This window comes from Triturus cristatus, chromosome 1_2, assembly GCF_964204655.1.
Source record: "Triturus cristatus chromosome 1_2, aTriCri1.1, whole genome shotgun sequence".
NCBI lineage: Eukaryota > Metazoa > Chordata > Amphibia > Caudata > Salamandridae > Triturus > Triturus cristatus.
In genome coordinates, this window is record NC_140580.1 from 48,967,263 (window position 1) to 48,984,688 (window position 17,426).

The following is a 17,426-nucleotide window of genomic DNA, read 5'->3' on the forward strand; positions in this document are numbered from 1 at the left end:
TATGTATTGAACACAATCCAGTTTCTCCGTAATTAGTTTCAACAATTGGTATTAAACAAATAAAGTATGCATGAATATATCACATGGAAGGCACTCGTAACCATTACAGAGTTAAATACTCCCATTTCTACACATCACAATAAGCGGAAACGAACGTTCCAACACTTCAGCTTGCATTAGTTACTCAATGTAGTATGTACATTGAAGAAAACCTGTTTACGCTAACAGTCCGCACACAAACAATAGGACATTTGTCACATGACGTCACACTCACCTGATCAGAACTCCGCTGGGACTCATTCTTTCTGTTTTTCATTATTATTCTGCAGCTCCGATTTTACTGACGAGGGTGTACGCAGAGGAATTAGCCTGCCGGCGAAAAGCAAGTCAGGAAGCAGCGCGTGCCTGTTGAGCCATGCTCGAGCAAAAGACACTAGTCTCTCTGCCACACGCACGCTCAGTGCTGAAACACTACTCTTTAGAACATGCGCGCGCAGTGACGTAGTGTCTCCTCTTCTGAGCCAGTCGAGTACGATCCACAAAATGTCTTCTTCCTATGCTGGGTATGAGGAGTGACCGGTGCGACTGGGGGTCTGAAGTCTCTTATTCGCCGCTGCTTTGCTACAGCGCAGTCACTAATCGTTGACCTGGAAAGTACATTCATAGCCGGCTGCGAAATGTCCCTGCTGCTCTCAAATAAGGTGAGGAAAGTTGTAGCTACATTTCCCCGGCACCTTGGGATCTGTGCAGGGACTGGGCGATTGGTACATGGATTTTTTTTATGCCTCATGTTAGCCTCCAAATCCACCCACCCGGATCATCTGTATTGGGGTTGGAAAGAAACCCGACTACGGAGTTTTGAGAAATAATGTGCGGGAATCAATGCAGTGCTGGAACAATTTTCAGAGTGGGGGTGCTGCCAACAATGTTTCATCACTGAAGTCAATGGCATAGCATTGTGAACAACCCACGCTGCAAATGTGTTCAGCACCGGAGTGGTAAGGGTGTTGTATGTAGCTGGTGGTGCATTTTGAAACATCCTGTTGCAAATATACTACCAAAGCATGGTGTGGTAGTGCACTTTCATTTACAGATAGCATATTTTCCATTGAAATGCCACTAAATGTACACAGACATACAGTTTTACTGATTAAACTATACAGCACACAAACTATAATGTGGAGAAATCTGGTTTCAGCGAATATATAATTTCATCCCAAGTGTATTGATTCATTTTGATCCTATTAAAATCTTTGTTTACAAAAAAATTTGCTTCATTTGTGCTTTCCTAACTGCTGGTAAATTCTAACACATTTGTACAGATATTTAAATGCTGATTTTTCTGTGTTAGGGAAAAAATTGCACCCCACAGCCTGTTATTTAATGCTCACTGTACCCCTGCAAGATTGTCCCTTAGTTAACTTCACAAAGACCTCTAATTTTGCAGTCAGAAAAAGCCAAGTAAACACCAACATATTTTTTAGAATAATGAGCAGCAATTTGTCATTAGAAACAGCCTGACGTTTGACCTCTGTCTTTGAACGCACAGTAAATGCGGCAAGATAAAAACTTAATTTAAAGGCATCTTTATTACTCCCTTATATTCTGAACTCCAGCAGGGTTATTTGGAGGGTAATGCAGCACCCCTCCCAGGGCTCTACTTCCAGTGCCTGTGAATCATAGTTTCCACATTTATTCTCCATGTTTTGACTTTCACTTATATGTGTGTCCTCAGCCACTCTAACAAAGTCCTCCACAAGCAGAAAAAGTGCAATAGTGACATTAAACTAGAAAAAATACTGTGAGATAAGATGTAACTCAAACTGGAAGCAGTTTATGACACTTGTTGCAAGGTACAACACGCTGATATTGGAGACTCGTTTCATGAAATTTTGCAAACAATTTGAAACTAGTAGGCCGACTTAAATCCAAAACAGCTAGAACCTCCTCCCCATCTTTATTCTCCTAGTCTCATGGTTATCGTAGTCTCATAGAGAACCTCTAGACTGGCTGAGGAGCGTGGGATTCTAAATGCAGATCTTCAGACCTGTAGAAAATGTATCTTACTGTACAAAATACAATATGTTAATCAGAAACTGAAGCAAGCCGCCAATCATGCCAAAGAAATGCACTTATTGTACAATATTTCACAGTTATATTCTGCCTCCTGCCTCGACCCAGCCCAGCACTTGATACCACTAAGGTATTTAATTTATTTTTTATTCAAAAGTTTCACCAAATCCAAAATTACTTAATGGATGTCTTTCCAGCCATAATCCAGGCAGTACCCAAGAGGCTGAGAAAGAGAGAAACAGTTTCAATCTTCTTAATTCAATTTGTGTTAGATCATAGAGACTGAAGCTAAGGACAAGGTCATCTGAACTACTTGTTCTGAATTTTACACAGTGCTTGCAGTAGATGCTAGATAGGCGGCATCCACAGTCGCTCCAGTTTTACATGGGTTTTTAATCATTCACAATAGCAAAGCTAGGTTTCCTGTGTTGCGTAAGAAATCAGTTCTTACTTTCATTAAAAAAAAGAACCTAGCTTGAATGGAAGATTTTCAACTTGGAGGATATCTAAGCAGCAGCAGAAAAAGGAGAGCTGTTCTTGTTTGTCGTTCTTAAACTCTTTTCAAACAGAGTACATTGACTTAGCCTTGTCCCAGCTGCTTAATGTGGCTGCTGTTGCTGACTCTTTACTCACATGATTTCAGCCTAACTTGGATCTGTTAGGAAATGCGTTCTTACCTTTGTAAACTACCAGGTTGTCACCTTCTCCGTTAAACTTGAATTATGTGATACAACCTATAATGATTGCCTTTTAGTAATAGGCTAGCTGCCAGTAAACCTCTATGGGGGACAAGTATAGAGTGCCTATTGTGTTTTATTGAATGAGGACAGGAACTTAATTTGGATCTCCTATTTGTAAATTGTGCACATGATGGGAGGATGCAGAGTGCCTGCCAGACAGGGATGTGGATTGCCAGCATATTCCTGAGGTCCCTTTGTAGAGGACCAGGCTCTGATAGGAAGGAGGCAGACACATGGATATTTAATTGGAAAATCAGTATCCTGCCTGCTTCATTCTTCTTCAAAGGAGTTGCTGCAGATAGTTTTGTATAGTAGCTGAGTGGGAAGGCCTCTTCCTCTTTTGGGCTTTGATTGCTGGTCTGCATCTCTCAGGAGAAAGATCCTGCATTGTGGAGTAAATGGTCTAGCTGCCTGGTCAGCAAGGAGCTGAGCAAGTGACGTAGATCATAAGCCTCCTGTCAGTGCTGCATCTACCTTGAGGGAAGATGTCAACTCCCTGTATGAGGGCTAATGAAAGTGTGCCTCTGCGAGAGGATGCCCTATAGAAACGGAGGCCACAGCAGTGGAAAAAGGAAAATGATAAGAGATGAACCAAGTCTGGAGGTCAGGAGACTCCTTGAAAGTGGTACTGGTAGCGGAAGTTTGCCAAGTACAATGCAGGTGCCCATGAGCAGAAGTACACATGCTTCAAACCACTCACTGGGAGTATGGTGCCTGAATATCCAGTTATAACTATAGTTTGAAAAATACTACAAGTGCAAAAATAACATAGGGCAAAATATTAATGGTAAATTTACAATTTTATCTGTTCAGTAATATTGATGTTAAAAGTATAGCATTATAAAATATTGTGGAACTAAATGTGGTTTTCATGAATATTTTAATTTGTGAGTTTCTCTTTATGGTTGCATAATCATTTTTTCTATTGTAGAATTTGAAGAGTGTTTTTTAAATGATGGCATTACTATGATTTTTTTCATTTTCCAATTTTTTTATTTTGTTATGTGTGTAATTATTTTGTTTTCATTTGTATGCATTTAAAAACAATACAATTATATTTTTGTTTTTAGCCATTGGGATTCATATACTTTTGGGTGTTTTGAAAAATATTTAAATTTTTTTACTGGTTATAGGAATGTTTTGGGGATTGGGTGGGTAAAGTTTTATTGTTAGGTTAATTTTATCTTTTTAAAAGAGTTCAAGCTTCATTAATGTTTATGTTACTTTATTTTATTTAGCAAATAAAATGTCCATTTTATAAAATTATGTGTAATAATTTTTATTTTGGGGTTGTATTTTGGGTTTCTGATTTTATTTGAAAGAATCAGTTATCTGAGCCTCAATGTTGGTACTGCATTTTAAATGTGTTTGCTTTATGGACTAGGATATTATATTTGTACCCAATTCAAATATTTATAGTGTTCCCATTGTTTGTGAGACTGAAGTTAGAATGGTATATTGCCCCCATCCGCATGTATGGTACTTTTACGAATGCATGTGGGACTGGATTTAGATTATTGTTACCCTTTATTGTTTGCACTCTCTAATGTTTGGGGGATTGGAGTAACAATAGTACATTGCACATTTTCTGACATTAGACGCTTTCTCCTATACTTGTGGGCATATATAACAAATATATATAGGAAGCAAGAAACTGTTGCGGGCACTAGGCCTACCCACACAAGTGAGGTACAATTTTTCTCGGAAGACTTTGGGGAACGCGGGTGGGTGGAATTTTGTGGATCCACGCAGATTCCAGAACTTTCCACCACAGAAATGTGAGGAAAATGTGTTTTTTGGACAATTCTTTTAGGTTTGCAAGGGATTCTGGGTAACGGAACCTGGTGAGAGACAGTCAAGTCACCCCATCCTGGATTCCTCTGGGTGTCTAGTTTTCAAAAATGTATAGGTTTGCTAGGTTTCCCTAGGTGCCGGCAGAGCTAGGGTTAAAAAATGACAGCTCAGCACTTTGCAAAAAAGGGGTCATTTTTCACTGTGAAAATGTGGTGTGTCCACGTTGCGTTTTGCGCCGTTTCCTGTCGCAGGCACGAGGCCTACCCACACAAGGGAGGTACCATTTTTCTCGGAAGACTTTGGGGAACGCGGGTGGGTGGAATTTTGTGGATCCATGTAGATTCCAGGACTTTCCACCACAGAAATGTGAGGAAAATGTGTTTGTTTGGACAATTGTTTAGGTTTGCAAGGGATTCTGGGTAACAGAACCTGGTGAGAGCCAGTCCAGTCACCCCATCCTGGATTCCCCTGGGTGTCTAGCTAAAAAAAATGTATAGGTTTGCTGGGTTTCCCTAGGTGCCGGCAGAGCTAGGGTTAAAAAACTACAGCTAGGCACTTAGCAAAAAAAGGGTAATTTTTCATTGTGAAAATGTGTTGTGTCCACGTTGCGTTTTGAGCCGTTTCCTGTCGTGGGCACTAGGCCTACCCACACAAGTGAGGTACCATTTTCATCGGGAGACTTAGGGTAACACAGAGTTGTAGAGCAACTGTTATTACCTATTCACTTTCGATGCATTTCTGCCTTCCAAATGAAAGACAATGTGTAAAAAATAAGTCATTTTGTAAAATGACCTATAATTCTCATGCTAGTATGGGTATTACCAATTTCGAAAATGTGCAAATATCTACTATTTCTAAACTCTATATTTTGTTCCCATTTCAGAAATTCATAGGTGTCTTTCATACCAATTTTTCCATGTATACATTTTCCCAGAATGATTGCTATATACCCGGAACATAATAAAAAACCATTACAACTCGCTGCTCAGTTATTGGCTCTGGGTTCGTCGGGTTCTTGGTGAACCTACAAGTCCTATATATCCCCACAACCAGAAAGGTCCAGCGGATGTAACGGTATTTTGCTTTCAAACAGCTGTCATAATTAGAAGAAGTTACAGGTAAAAACGTTGACTCAGATGGCTTGTTTTTTTTCAACTAATTTTCAATTTTTCCTATATTCAGCGGTTAGTTTCTATAAAGAAACCTTGAAGGATCTACACAAATGACCCCTTGCTAAATTCAGAAGTTTGTCTACTTTTCTAAAATGTATAGCTTTCCAGGATCCATTATTGCTTTCATACCCATTTCTACCATTAACTGAAAAGAGGTTGAAAGCACAAACAATAGCAAAAATAGGCTATGTCCCAGAAAAATGCCCAAACTGTATAAAATATTTAGGTTTTCTGACAAAAGTCTGCTTGTCCCTGAAACCTGGGAAGATGGTAATTTCAGCACCACAACCCGTTTATTGATGCCATTTGCTTTCATCTGTAGCCCATTTTCCCCCCGAACCCCAAATTTAGCTGTATTTTGGCTAATTTCTGGGTCCCTCCAGGGGAATCCGCAAACCCTGAATACCTTTTAGAATCCCCATGATGTTGGAAAAAAAGGACGCATATTTGGCGTGGATACCTTATGTGGTCAAAAAGTTACAGGGGCCTAATCGTGAACTACCTCAGATAGCCAAAAAAAGGTTTAGCACGGGGGTGGGGGTCGGGGGGGGGAATGCCTAGCAGTGAAGGGGTTAACTGGGAGGCACACTTTCGGATATGTTTTTAATTTGTTATTCCAACCAAGAACTTTTCCAATTATTGGTACACTGTTTTGCCAACTGTATATTCTGTACCTATTTGTAATATAGTGCATAGTATTTAACTGTTTTCATTTTCCATTTAAAAGTAAAAGCCATGATTGGCTGGTGATTTAGACTGTCATTGTGTGCGTTACTTAGTTTTTAGTTTCCAACACACATCACCTCCCTAAAGGAGCCTTGGACTGCACTGCCATTGCTACCTTGAAAGTCAAGTGCTCAATGGATGTGCTTGGTTTTCAGTTGGTTTTCAATTTGAATATGTAATGCTCCGGAGGAACCGTGTAATATTTGTTCAGTTATTTTTGCAGGTAAAACAACTGTCTCACTCTAATAAAATTAACAGTCATTTCAAATGTAGTGATAGAACCTGGAAGAAAAGTTTAACTTATAAAATGTCATTAGATATTTATAGACTATTATAAAGAAGTTAACCAAATTATATATAAGCACACAATAAAATGGACAGAGGCTAACACATATACATGTAAATCATCTGGTAGCTGAAGTTTGCCAAGTAAAATGCAGGTGCCCATGAGCAGAAGTACACATGCCTCAAACCACTCACTGGGAGTATGGTACCTGAATATCCAGTTATAACTATAGTTTGAAAAATACTACAAGTGCAAAAATAACATAGGGCAAAATATTAATGGTAAATATATAATTTTTTCTGTTCAGTAATATTGATGTTAAAAGTATAGCATTATAAAATATTGTGGAACTAAATGTGGTTTTCATGAATATTTTAATTTGTGAGTTTCTCTTTATGGTTGCATAATCATTTTTTCTGTTGGGACTGCACCTGCTGCACACTTTGGGATTCACCAAAAGGACTTTGCCTTGCTCTGAAAGTTTAATGAGTAGACTCCATGAAAGCAACAGGTTAAAAGAGCTCCACTTGCATCATCTCCACCAAGAAGATCCCAGCTAACTATCTTCACCTTGGCGTTGAAGGATTTGGCCAGGTGCAATGTGGATCTTGTAGTCCCAACTTCTCAAGGAGCAACTCCATGCATCTGGAACCTTAGATTGGTATTGTGGACACTTCAAGACCCCACATTTTGGAAGAAGATCCAAAGATTTAAGACCATTTGGAGAATTTTTGGGAAAAAGCTCCATAAGTTGACTGGCCCGTAGTCAAGAGTCCAGTCGGTGATGTCGAACAGCGACTCGGCCTGAGATTTAGGTTTGCCCCGCAGAAGCTCTGGAGCTTGTCATTGTTGACGAGATATCCAGGAGTTCAGAGGCTTTACGTGGAAGCAAGCTGCCGGTGTCGTCAATTCGCAACCTGGCTTATTGAGGAGCCTCGCTCGACATCAAGAGAAAAAGCTCAAAAAAAGTGACTAAGTGAGAAGGGGAAAACTTGACCAGGCTCTGCCTCTCGTAGTATCCGGCCCGCGCTCCATTGTGGTTGGCCTGCAACTTCGACTTTGTCCCAGTCAAGCGTGACCAGATGTCCCAAGTTGGCACTTTTGGCTTTTAGGCACTAGAAAGCATGCTTTCTTTAAAAAATCATATCTCAGGTTGCCTATATTGGATTTTTGTCGTTTTGGCGTCATTTAAATCATAAAAATATTTCCTAGATTTATAAATTGGTGTTGGATTTGTATTGTATGTTGTGTCTTACATATTTACTGTTATTGGTGTTTTTAAATGCTTTAAACAGCTGTCTCCTAAGTTAAGCCTGACTGCTAGTGAGCCAAGCTCTGAGCAAGGATGAATTTATTGAGACTTGACTGGACCTTATTTGTGATTGTGGTGTTATTACTAACTGTAGGTACCTACCTGCACCTACTAATAAAACACCATCCAACTCCATTCGACATCTTTAATATTTTGAGGTTGTAGTCAATAAGTAATGGCCTTAACTCTATGTTCAGCCGTGAAGATGCCTTGAGGAGTTAGGATGAATCCTAAGAATCCAACATTGGTGGTGCAAAACCCACATTTGGCGAATTCACACTAAAGGCCATGTTGTCTTCAGGTTCTTAGGATAGTTTTCACATGGATGATGTGCTCATTTTGGGACTGTGAATAGAAGAATGTCGACTATGTATACAATAACAAATCTATTTAGAAATTTGCATAGTACTTATTCTGCAAACAAGGTTATATCTTGCTCGGCAGGTATTGAGAATAAGCGTGTGATCACTGGAACCCTGGTTGTCAAGGGTACCAGTTTTAGACATGCTTGGCAAAACCAATTTGAGGGAAATGTCACATTCCTTTTAGCCCAATCTATGCTGAGATTAATAATCATTAATCGTGGCATTCCAAATTTTGTGCCTCAATTATTTCAAAACTAATTTCTTCCTCATTATTTTGAGATTTGTGACAACAAGTCAGAGGAACCAGTTGGGTCTTGTGAATGATTGGACAGGAAGTCAACAAAGAACCGTCTATGGCCCTGACTGTTTCGGGTCACTTTTTCTTTATGGTAGGGATCCAAAATATTGAGCAATAGGTAGTATCTGTGAAATAGCCTGTAGCCCCAGAGTCTAGCAGGACCACTACAGAGGCTTCCTCTTGTTCAAACTTTACAGTGGCATTCAAGATGAAATGTGGTACCTAGCTCCGTGGAGTGTTAGCTGCTGATTGATCTGGAGGGGTTTAATTCGAGCTCAAAGGGTTCTCCTATGTTTCCCTTAGACAGAGCGATGTTAACATTCTGCTTCAAGATTGCTTGAGTCTTCGTTTTGGCTATACACTCCCAAACAAAGTGACCTTTTTTCAACAATACAATCATAATTCTGAGCTATGATTTTTCTAGGTTGTCTCTTTAGTCCGTGATGGAAAATTATGGATCCTTTAGCTTCCGGCCAGTTGGTTTCAGCAATGAAGCGGTTAAACTGGGCAATAAATGCTGTCAATTCCTTAGCTCCTTGTCTTAAATCTAACATGTCACTATCTGCCGAGCCTGTGGCAATAAGTCAATCAAACATTTTATCAAATTCCCATTTAAAATCTCTCTAGTTGTAAAGAAGAAGGGTGTCGGTATTTACCAAGGGTACTACCCAAGTGGCTGCATCCGCATTCAGGTACCAGATCATGAAGGCTATATGTGACTGTGCATCTGGAAAGGCTGTTAGTCGAACCACTGAATTGAGTTGTACCTGTGTAAGGGAAGGTCTGTGTTCGAATCTGGTTCCTGAAAACCTCAATGATTGTGTTCCTGATGTTGCATGTTTGTAAATGTGTGTTTGCAGAATAAGGATCTGGTGTCCTGACTAAAGCCTAGGACGCGTTTAGGGTCTGTTGGTAGGCTGAAACATGTTGATCCATTCAGATGCAGGGATATTAACTAATCCATTGCACCATCACAGTTTTTAATCATCCCCTAGACCTACCCGTATTAAAGGACAATCCTCCGGATTAGGTACAGGGATTTTTAAATTTCCTAGTTCCTACTTCCATATTAACCCACTCCATCAAAAGTACTCATCATGAATGTGAGGAGCCCATTTACCACTAGACGTTTCTTTGGGGAATGAGGTGCGGCCGATGATGAAGTATGACACCCGGGGGAGGGGGGGATGTGTGAGAACACACTTATCAATTTTTAGGTCTCGCGCACTGCTTAGGAGTGACCTCTTGTAAACGGTCAGCACTTTTTGAAAACTAGTGCATGTTCTGCACTGTTTCCAATGAGCGCCCGTGTGTGTACAGCATCCACTTTGCGGGAGTGAGCAGCTTCGCCATCTGTTTCCACTTATCGTGCCCGCGCCATGCTTGTTAATTGGAAACAGATGGCTCTGCAAGGTAGATGCCGTAAATGCACGAGTGCTGTCCACTCTTATAACACTATTAAGTGTTTTAATACACTCCCCCATAGAACACCGCTTGTTTCAACATTCCTTCCTTTTTTTTCACTATATCCCAGCACCCAACCTGCCCTTTTCAGCACGCTCCATCCTTGTACTTCAGCTCACAACCCCAACATTCACAAATCTACTTATTCCTCTTTGGATCCCCATTCCAGTATGCCCTTCTCCGCCAAGGACCTGCCTGCTTTTAATTTTCAGTCCTTTACTCCAGCAGCCCCAACTTCGTTTCGCCTGTTCAGCGCCGCTTTCTTCTTAAAATAAACTGTTGTTTCGTCGCTATCTGCAGTTGTTTCAGCTGACACCCGTTTTTATGTACTTCTTCACAGCCTTCTTTTAGCACTTATTCTGTTCTGCACCCCATTCTAGCACTTAACCACTCCCTTAGCTTCCTTCAGCATCCGCCTCACGCCAGCACCCCTCCTCCCCAACAAACTGTGTCCCAGGACTAACTTTCAGCAGTTTTACTAAGTACTTATCAGGCGCTCGCACACTACACATTAGAACTGAGATTCCGTTTCAAACCGATGAATATCCCCACCACCCACAAATATACTATGGCTTCAGTCTCCACAGAAAAGAGATCTTACGGCAGGAAGTGCATGACTTTTATTTTCCATTTGACTTGCAGTAAAGCGACGGATATTTTTCAAGAGAGGAAGTAAAACTAGGGGACATGCAAACGTTTTTGTCAAAAGCGAGAGAGAATTATATCTAAATGGCAACTTTGTATGTGTACTGTCATTTAGTCCCCGCCGCCACACTTAACCCTATCTCTCTTAAAAGCTCTCGACCCGTTTCAACACTCAAAACCCCACCCATCCTTCAGCAGCCTCCTTTCTTAAGGAACGCCTCAACACCTGCACCAGCCCACTCCGAAACTCCTTTGGTGTTACTCCATCCTTGATAAAATATGGAATAGTCACTCCTGCTTGTACTGACTTTTTTATTATTATTTATTTTTTTACAAAACTGCAGTTTCAAACTGCAGTATTGGACCAAATGTAAGCGATATTATTTTCCAATTTCCGGTAGACCCTTCTGTCACGCCCAGCACGTACTTCGACTGTTCTTAACGTATTTCATGGGATCATTGCTATATTTTCTTGAGTTGTCAAACTCTATTCCACAGGTCGTTTCTAGCTGAACAGCTTTGTGGGAATTTCTTTCTTGTTATAAAACTGTACTTATGTCTTCATTTAGTTTGGTTTGAAAGCAAATTTTCCACAGGTATAAACTTTATATTTTAAATCGAACTATCCGCTTTACTTTATTTAACTTATTGGCTTAGAAATGCGTATCAAACTTTTTAAAGTGTTTTACTTGTAATAATATTTCAGTGTGCCCACAGGTTCTTAAACAGTTCCTGTAATTACTTTTGTTGTTGGTGAGTGAGTGACGTGTACATTTATTTATGCAAGCTCTCAAAACATTTATTAAATCGTTTGAAATGTGCCCTGCTGGTTCCCCGTTGTGCGAAATGGTGTTATTGCTGTTGCACTCCAGAAAAGAAGAAACCAGCACCAATAGGTCTCACCTTTGGGACCTTATAAGTGTTTAGCCATGCAACAGTTGATGTTGTTGCACCAAGGATATTGTATAAATACTTATAAGGTCCCAAAGGCGAGACCTATTGGCTATGCCAATGCTTTTTATAAATTATTTTTATCCCACACGTCTGGAGATCTAGTACTAAGAACTTTTCACCTATGGGATATTCCCAGAATATGAGTCTTTTTTGCTCAATATGGTTGTCACTTTTTTGCCTATGGTTAGTTTAGGTTTAGGTAGGGAAGATGCAATTAAATGACAACCCATTTACCTCTCGTTCCCTAGAGCCTTTTCCCTCAATGGGATATCGAGGTCGACCAGATTGTAGATATTCAGTAGATTTACCCCATGATTCTTATTCAGCACTTAGGCTTTATTTTCTTAGTTTTATGGGTTTTTATTGAGGATGATTTTCACCATCTGCCCCTTCCACCACATGGCTGAATGCTGCTCGTTTTGATGCCCTCATGTTCATTGGTTTGGATCAATACATCTTTGTATAAAGGTTTTCTCACGCATTTAGCATTCATGCTCTATAACTGGGCCTCTTTCTTTAAGTGGAGTGTCCGCTCCACTGTATCCATACAGGTGTTAGTCTTTCCTGCTTTATGTGGGCGGCATCCATTTTGTATTTTGACCCTTATTGCCCTCTCCATTACGTTGTCATGGTTTGCAACTTACCTTCGACAGCTGTTTTCCTCACCCTGGTTAAACATATTTCCCTAACGTGATCGCTAGTGCTCTTAATATGGATTCTCTCTTTGGGCGAGGACCAGTCTTGTATCATTTTAGCTTCACATGTATTACATTGAGTCAGGAAAATTATATGTGCTTCCCAGTTATTTCAGTCCGGCTGGAAGGCTTCAATATATTTCTTGGACCCTGATGGGTTTGCAACAGTCTGACTTCTTTACATGTGCACAAAGTTGATGTTTAGGACTACTATGGCTGCTTCACTATTATTGTCTTTTGAAATGGGTGGGGTTAGCAATATGTTTTGTACCCCGTACTCTGCGGTGTACAGAATCAGGGACTGTTTGCATTTCTTGTGCTTTGCAATTTGTAAAGCTGGGAAGGATCTTGGGGTATTCACGTAATCCTCATTACAGTATGGCCTGCTCTTTGTCACAGTTGTCATTCTCTCGCTCCCGAGGCATCCCATAGATATAGTCCAGTGGCCATTATATGTTTACATTTAAAGCCATGTCAGAATTGTGCATTGGGGATGTCGGTGTCCACCTTCCCCTCAGTGATGGATAAAGGATTAAACAACTGTACGGTTTTAAAACAACAGATTATGCATATATCGGTAATGGCATTATAAGGAGGTCTTGCAGGACTGTGACGAAAAAGAGTAGGATCTATCAGTGTAACGAATATTACCAGATGTAATCCACCATTTATTATACTGCTAAATACGTGATGTTCACTTTTCTGTTGCAGGCACCAGTTACTTTCAGTGATGTGGTCGCCTGTTTCTCTGAAGAGGAGTGGAAGGTTTTACACGAGTGGCAGAATGAACTTTACAATAATGTGATGAAGGAAATTCACCAAGCCATGAACTCGCTAGGTAAAACAATTACAGTGTGCCTCTAAACTTACTAAAATATGTGGAATATCACCCTTCGTTTCAGTTTCTGATTGGTAGATAGAACGAGTATTTAATTGCTTTGCTATAACTTGAAAAACGAACAACTCGCACATACGTTCTACTAACATTTTCTTAAGAACTGGAAATAAGACTCACCTTATCAGGGCTGTTACATTAAATTCGATCTGCCTGCAGTATCAAAAGTTTTTTTTAGCAAGAACATATAGTGTTCATATTAAGTGCCATGCCTTCAGACACTTTTTGTGCTGCGTAGCATTGATGCTGTGCACAATGGAAAATAACTCAATCCAGAACCAGAACAACCTCTAGGCCCCTACTACTGCCACCAGAGCTACCAGTCCATCTCTGTTACCCCTTGTTCTCCCTATAGTGCCAGTACCCTTTGTTAGCTTCCATGACCTCTCTACCTCCCACCGTGCAGGCCCCTCTATTGTATCTCTTTATCGACTGCAGTGCTTCCCTTACAAGTTCCAGTATCATAGCGGCCCTGCAAGAATGAAAGCAGCTCACCGCCCTCTCTTCAGTGCATTCTTTGCATCGCCTGTATTTATGCACTCCTGCCTTCCCTACTACTAGTAACCTCTAATCAATGCCAATACATCTCTTAATATGGCTGAGTATTAATCCTGCTCCCATTCCTCCCATCAGTGTGCATTCTTACCTCTCTAGAACCAGAAGAATACGACCAGCCTCTATGCATCGCAATCCCCTACAGTACCTGTCCCCTTTGCCCTTATCCATGAGGAACCTGACTCTCCCATTGTCGGTACCCCATAACGAGCTTCATGCATACCATAGTTACCGTTCTGCATGCATTTCATAGGAACACTTCTCTGTATGTGCTGATTGTCAATTTAGTGGGGAGCAAAAGTATAGCCCTCTGACTAAAGGGAACATATTTTTTTATAACTCCTCAACTCTGTTAATTATGTTCTTTTAGGGTAGATGGAGGGCTTTTCTTTGACTTTTTATTTGATTAAATATATGTCCTTTAATTAGCTTCTTACAAATGTTGATTTGAAATAACTTTTAAATGAGTATAGGACAAATCTGTCTTCCCTCCTGCCCAAATAAAAACCAAATATGGTGAGCACCTTCAGAAGCAATGTATCCCAAGCTCATGACAATGATGCCACTACGCAAGAAATAATTAAATGTTTTTCTGATTTCCTGGCAAATTAGAATGTTCATTATGCAAATCAGCATTTATGTTAAAACAATTTTATAGCTACATAGATTCACTCATTGGCTGATTTATGTTAAATCAATGAATTAGCCTTAAATTCTTATCTGGTAATTTTACAAATAAAGCACACTGGGCAAAGCACAAAGAGTATAGCAGGATTCTGAGTTGTAGTGTTGGTAATACCAGCCCTCAGGTGAGTCTTTACTGGGAAGTATCATTTGAGGAGACTTTTGAGGTAATGAAGGACACATCTCTAGAGAACCCTCTCTGGAGGAAACACTGCAATGAAAGAGTGGTATAACCATGCACGTTCTGTGAAAACAAATCCTTTAAAACTAATTCAATTTTTGAGGACATAGGCATCATCTGCCCTTACCCCAACTGGTGTAAAAAGTAATCTGTCTCAACTGTAACTCTTACCTCAAGTATAACTACCCCCACCACTAACGATCCTTTCCCTACCCATAACCCTGCTCTTGATTGAAAGATATCCTTGGCCTAATAGCATCCCTAGACCCTGCCATAAAACATCTCAAAAGCCAAAATCTTAATATTTAGGGCATGATTTAGAGTTTGGCAGATTAGATACTCTGAAACGAAAACACGGGGACCCAGTTAGATCCCTTTTCAAGCAGCACAGCCTTGCCCGTCGCTCCAATGAATCCAATAAATCAAGTTTATCAATGTATATACTTCAATTTTATGTACTCTTTGACACTATTCCTTTTCTTCTTTTTTCATTTTTAATCGATTTATTTTATCCATTCCCAAATTTATTCCAAGAATAATTACAAACAGTATTTCCACATGTCACAACTTTATTGCGCATGCACCCAATGCATTTCGGGAAAAAGATTTCCCTTCGTCAGGGGTATCTATAAAAAATCCATAAATACAGCACCATTAATTTTTACAATATGTACATGTTTATATCTATGCACAAACAAAATGCCTCTCATGATGCCTCTCAATCAATAAATGAACTGTGATTATCTGTAAATAACGCTAGATGCACATGAAAACTCAACTTTAACTTTCGTAATAATTCGCATGTTGATTACAACTGAAGCCTCTGTTCGATTGGACGCTCCTATTTAAAGCAACCACATAGTACAAGGTAGTATATCATCTATCATTTATCGCACTAAATCCAGGCAAACTCTTTTTAGCGCGAGAAATGATAGATGATATACTACCTTGTACTATGTGGTTGCTTTAAATAGGAGCATCCAGTCAGTTCACATGTTTTAATTATTGATTATTCAAAATTATATCAAATTGAAGTGGGGAGAGCAAAAGTATAAGGTTCTTGTTCTAAAACACAGATATAGCGTTCTGGGAATTGTAGTTTTACTGTTGTTCTTTCATCCAAGGGAGAGCGCAACATTTTTAAGTTGAAGCGGTTAGATAAGTGACTGCACACCCGAGGGTATAGGGAGGAGCTACATATGGTGGTGGGAGATTGTATTTGTTTAAATAGCCACAGTGAATGAAGACGTGCAGAGGCACTCGCCATAACAATGATGAAATCTAGAAATAAAGTTAACTCGGTTTTCTGACTGATGTTTTTAAAGTTACGCATGTCACGAGTAAGGGCGCTCGCAATAAATTGAGTCATTAAAGCTTCGAGACTGACACGGGGGTTAATGGGGTGAATGGCAGTAATCCTAGAGTGTAAAGAGATATGCTGTGTTTTCTTTTAAAGAAGTGGTGAAATCGAACAGAGGCTTCAGTTATAATCAACATGTGAATTATTACGAAAGTTAAAGTTGAGTTTTCATGTGCATGTAGCGTTATTTACAGATAATCACAGTTCATTTATTGATTGAGAGGCATCATGAGAGGCATTTTGTTTGTGCATAGATATAAAGATGTAAATATTGCAAAAATGAATGGTGCTGTATTTATGGATTTTTTATAGATACCCCTGACAAAGGGAAATCTTTTAACCGAAATGCATTGGTTGCATTCACAATAAAGTCGTTACATGTGGAAATACCTCCTGTTTGTAATTATTCTTGGAATAAATTTGGGAATGGATAAAATAAATCGATTAAAAATGAAAAAAGAAGAAAAGGAATAGTGTCAAAGAGTACATAAAATTGAAGTGTATACATTGATAAACTTGATTTATTGGATTCATTGGAGCGACGGGCAAGGCTGTGCTGCTTGAAAAGGGATCTAACTGGGTCCCCGTGTTTTCGTTTCTAATTTGTAAGCACAATTGGACGGAGCGCGTATCCTGCATTGCATGCCATAATAGGTCTGAAGCAGCTAACCAGAGTTAAAAAAGATTGATTAAGCAAGAGTACAAAGGAGTGCATCTCATCATTGCATATGTAGATTAGATACTCTGCCACGTTTGTGGCGGATATCCCGTTTGCCCTATTACAAGTGCCATACAATATAATGCACTTTTAACAAGACAGACAGGATAGTCTACAGATTTGTGATGGAGCTACCAATCTGCTAAACTTTAAATCGGGCCTTTAGTTTTACCCTTCTCCTACCCCAAACCCAAACCCAATATTAATACAATCACCAGTCCAACTCTACCTACTCCCTTGCCCCTTCCTTTAACATTTGTTTACTCCACCTTAATTGTGAACCTCTCTCTAACCATACCTCTATTCACCCTGACATCCTAATCTGTTTTAAATGTAAATAGCAGAAAATGTATTTATATATTGTTTCTAATTTCTCTTTATTGCAGACTGAACTTAAATGTTGCTATACGCAGTTTTCCCCATTCTTTTCTGTTTTTGAGGGTTGCTAAACGAAACATTCTTCATACCCAAATAATCACATTTGGTATGCTTCAGATTACGTAAAGTAG

The 17,426-nt window shown here is 39.7% G+C and overlaps 2 protein-coding genes across 7 annotated transcripts in view; one reads left to right on the forward strand and one right to left on the reverse strand.

Moving 5' to 3' along the window:
* LOC146866742 (uncharacterized) overlaps positions 1-421 on the reverse strand; it is a 146,592-nt gene extending 146,171 nt beyond the window's left edge. For 3 of the 4 annotated variants that reach the window (XM_085601021.1, XM_085601031.1, XM_085601011.1), the window contains exon 1: positions 275-400. In XM_085601021.1, coding sequence (XP_085457147.1) covers positions 275-316 — 42 coding nt within the window. In that variant the 5' untranslated portion in view covers positions 317-400. Of the gene's footprint in view, positions 1-274 lie in introns of all 4 variants that reach the window. The other variant, XM_085601002.1, reaches the window with a different exon arrangement.
* A 59-nt stretch (positions 422-480) lies between these two features.
* The window catches only part of LOC146866743 (uncharacterized), a 38,116-nt gene continuing 21,170 nt past the window's right edge, over positions 481-17,426 (forward strand). Inside the window, exons 1-2 of one of the 3 annotated variants that reach the window (XM_085601083.1) lie at positions 481-701; positions 13,236-13,362. In XM_085601083.1, the coding sequence (XP_085457209.1) occupies positions 678-701; positions 13,236-13,362 (151 nt within the window). In that variant the 5' untranslated portion in view covers positions 481-677. Of the gene's footprint in view, positions 702-13,233; positions 13,363-17,426 lie in introns of those variants that run through there. The other 2 variants (XM_085601094.1, XM_085601102.1) reach the window with 2 other exon arrangements.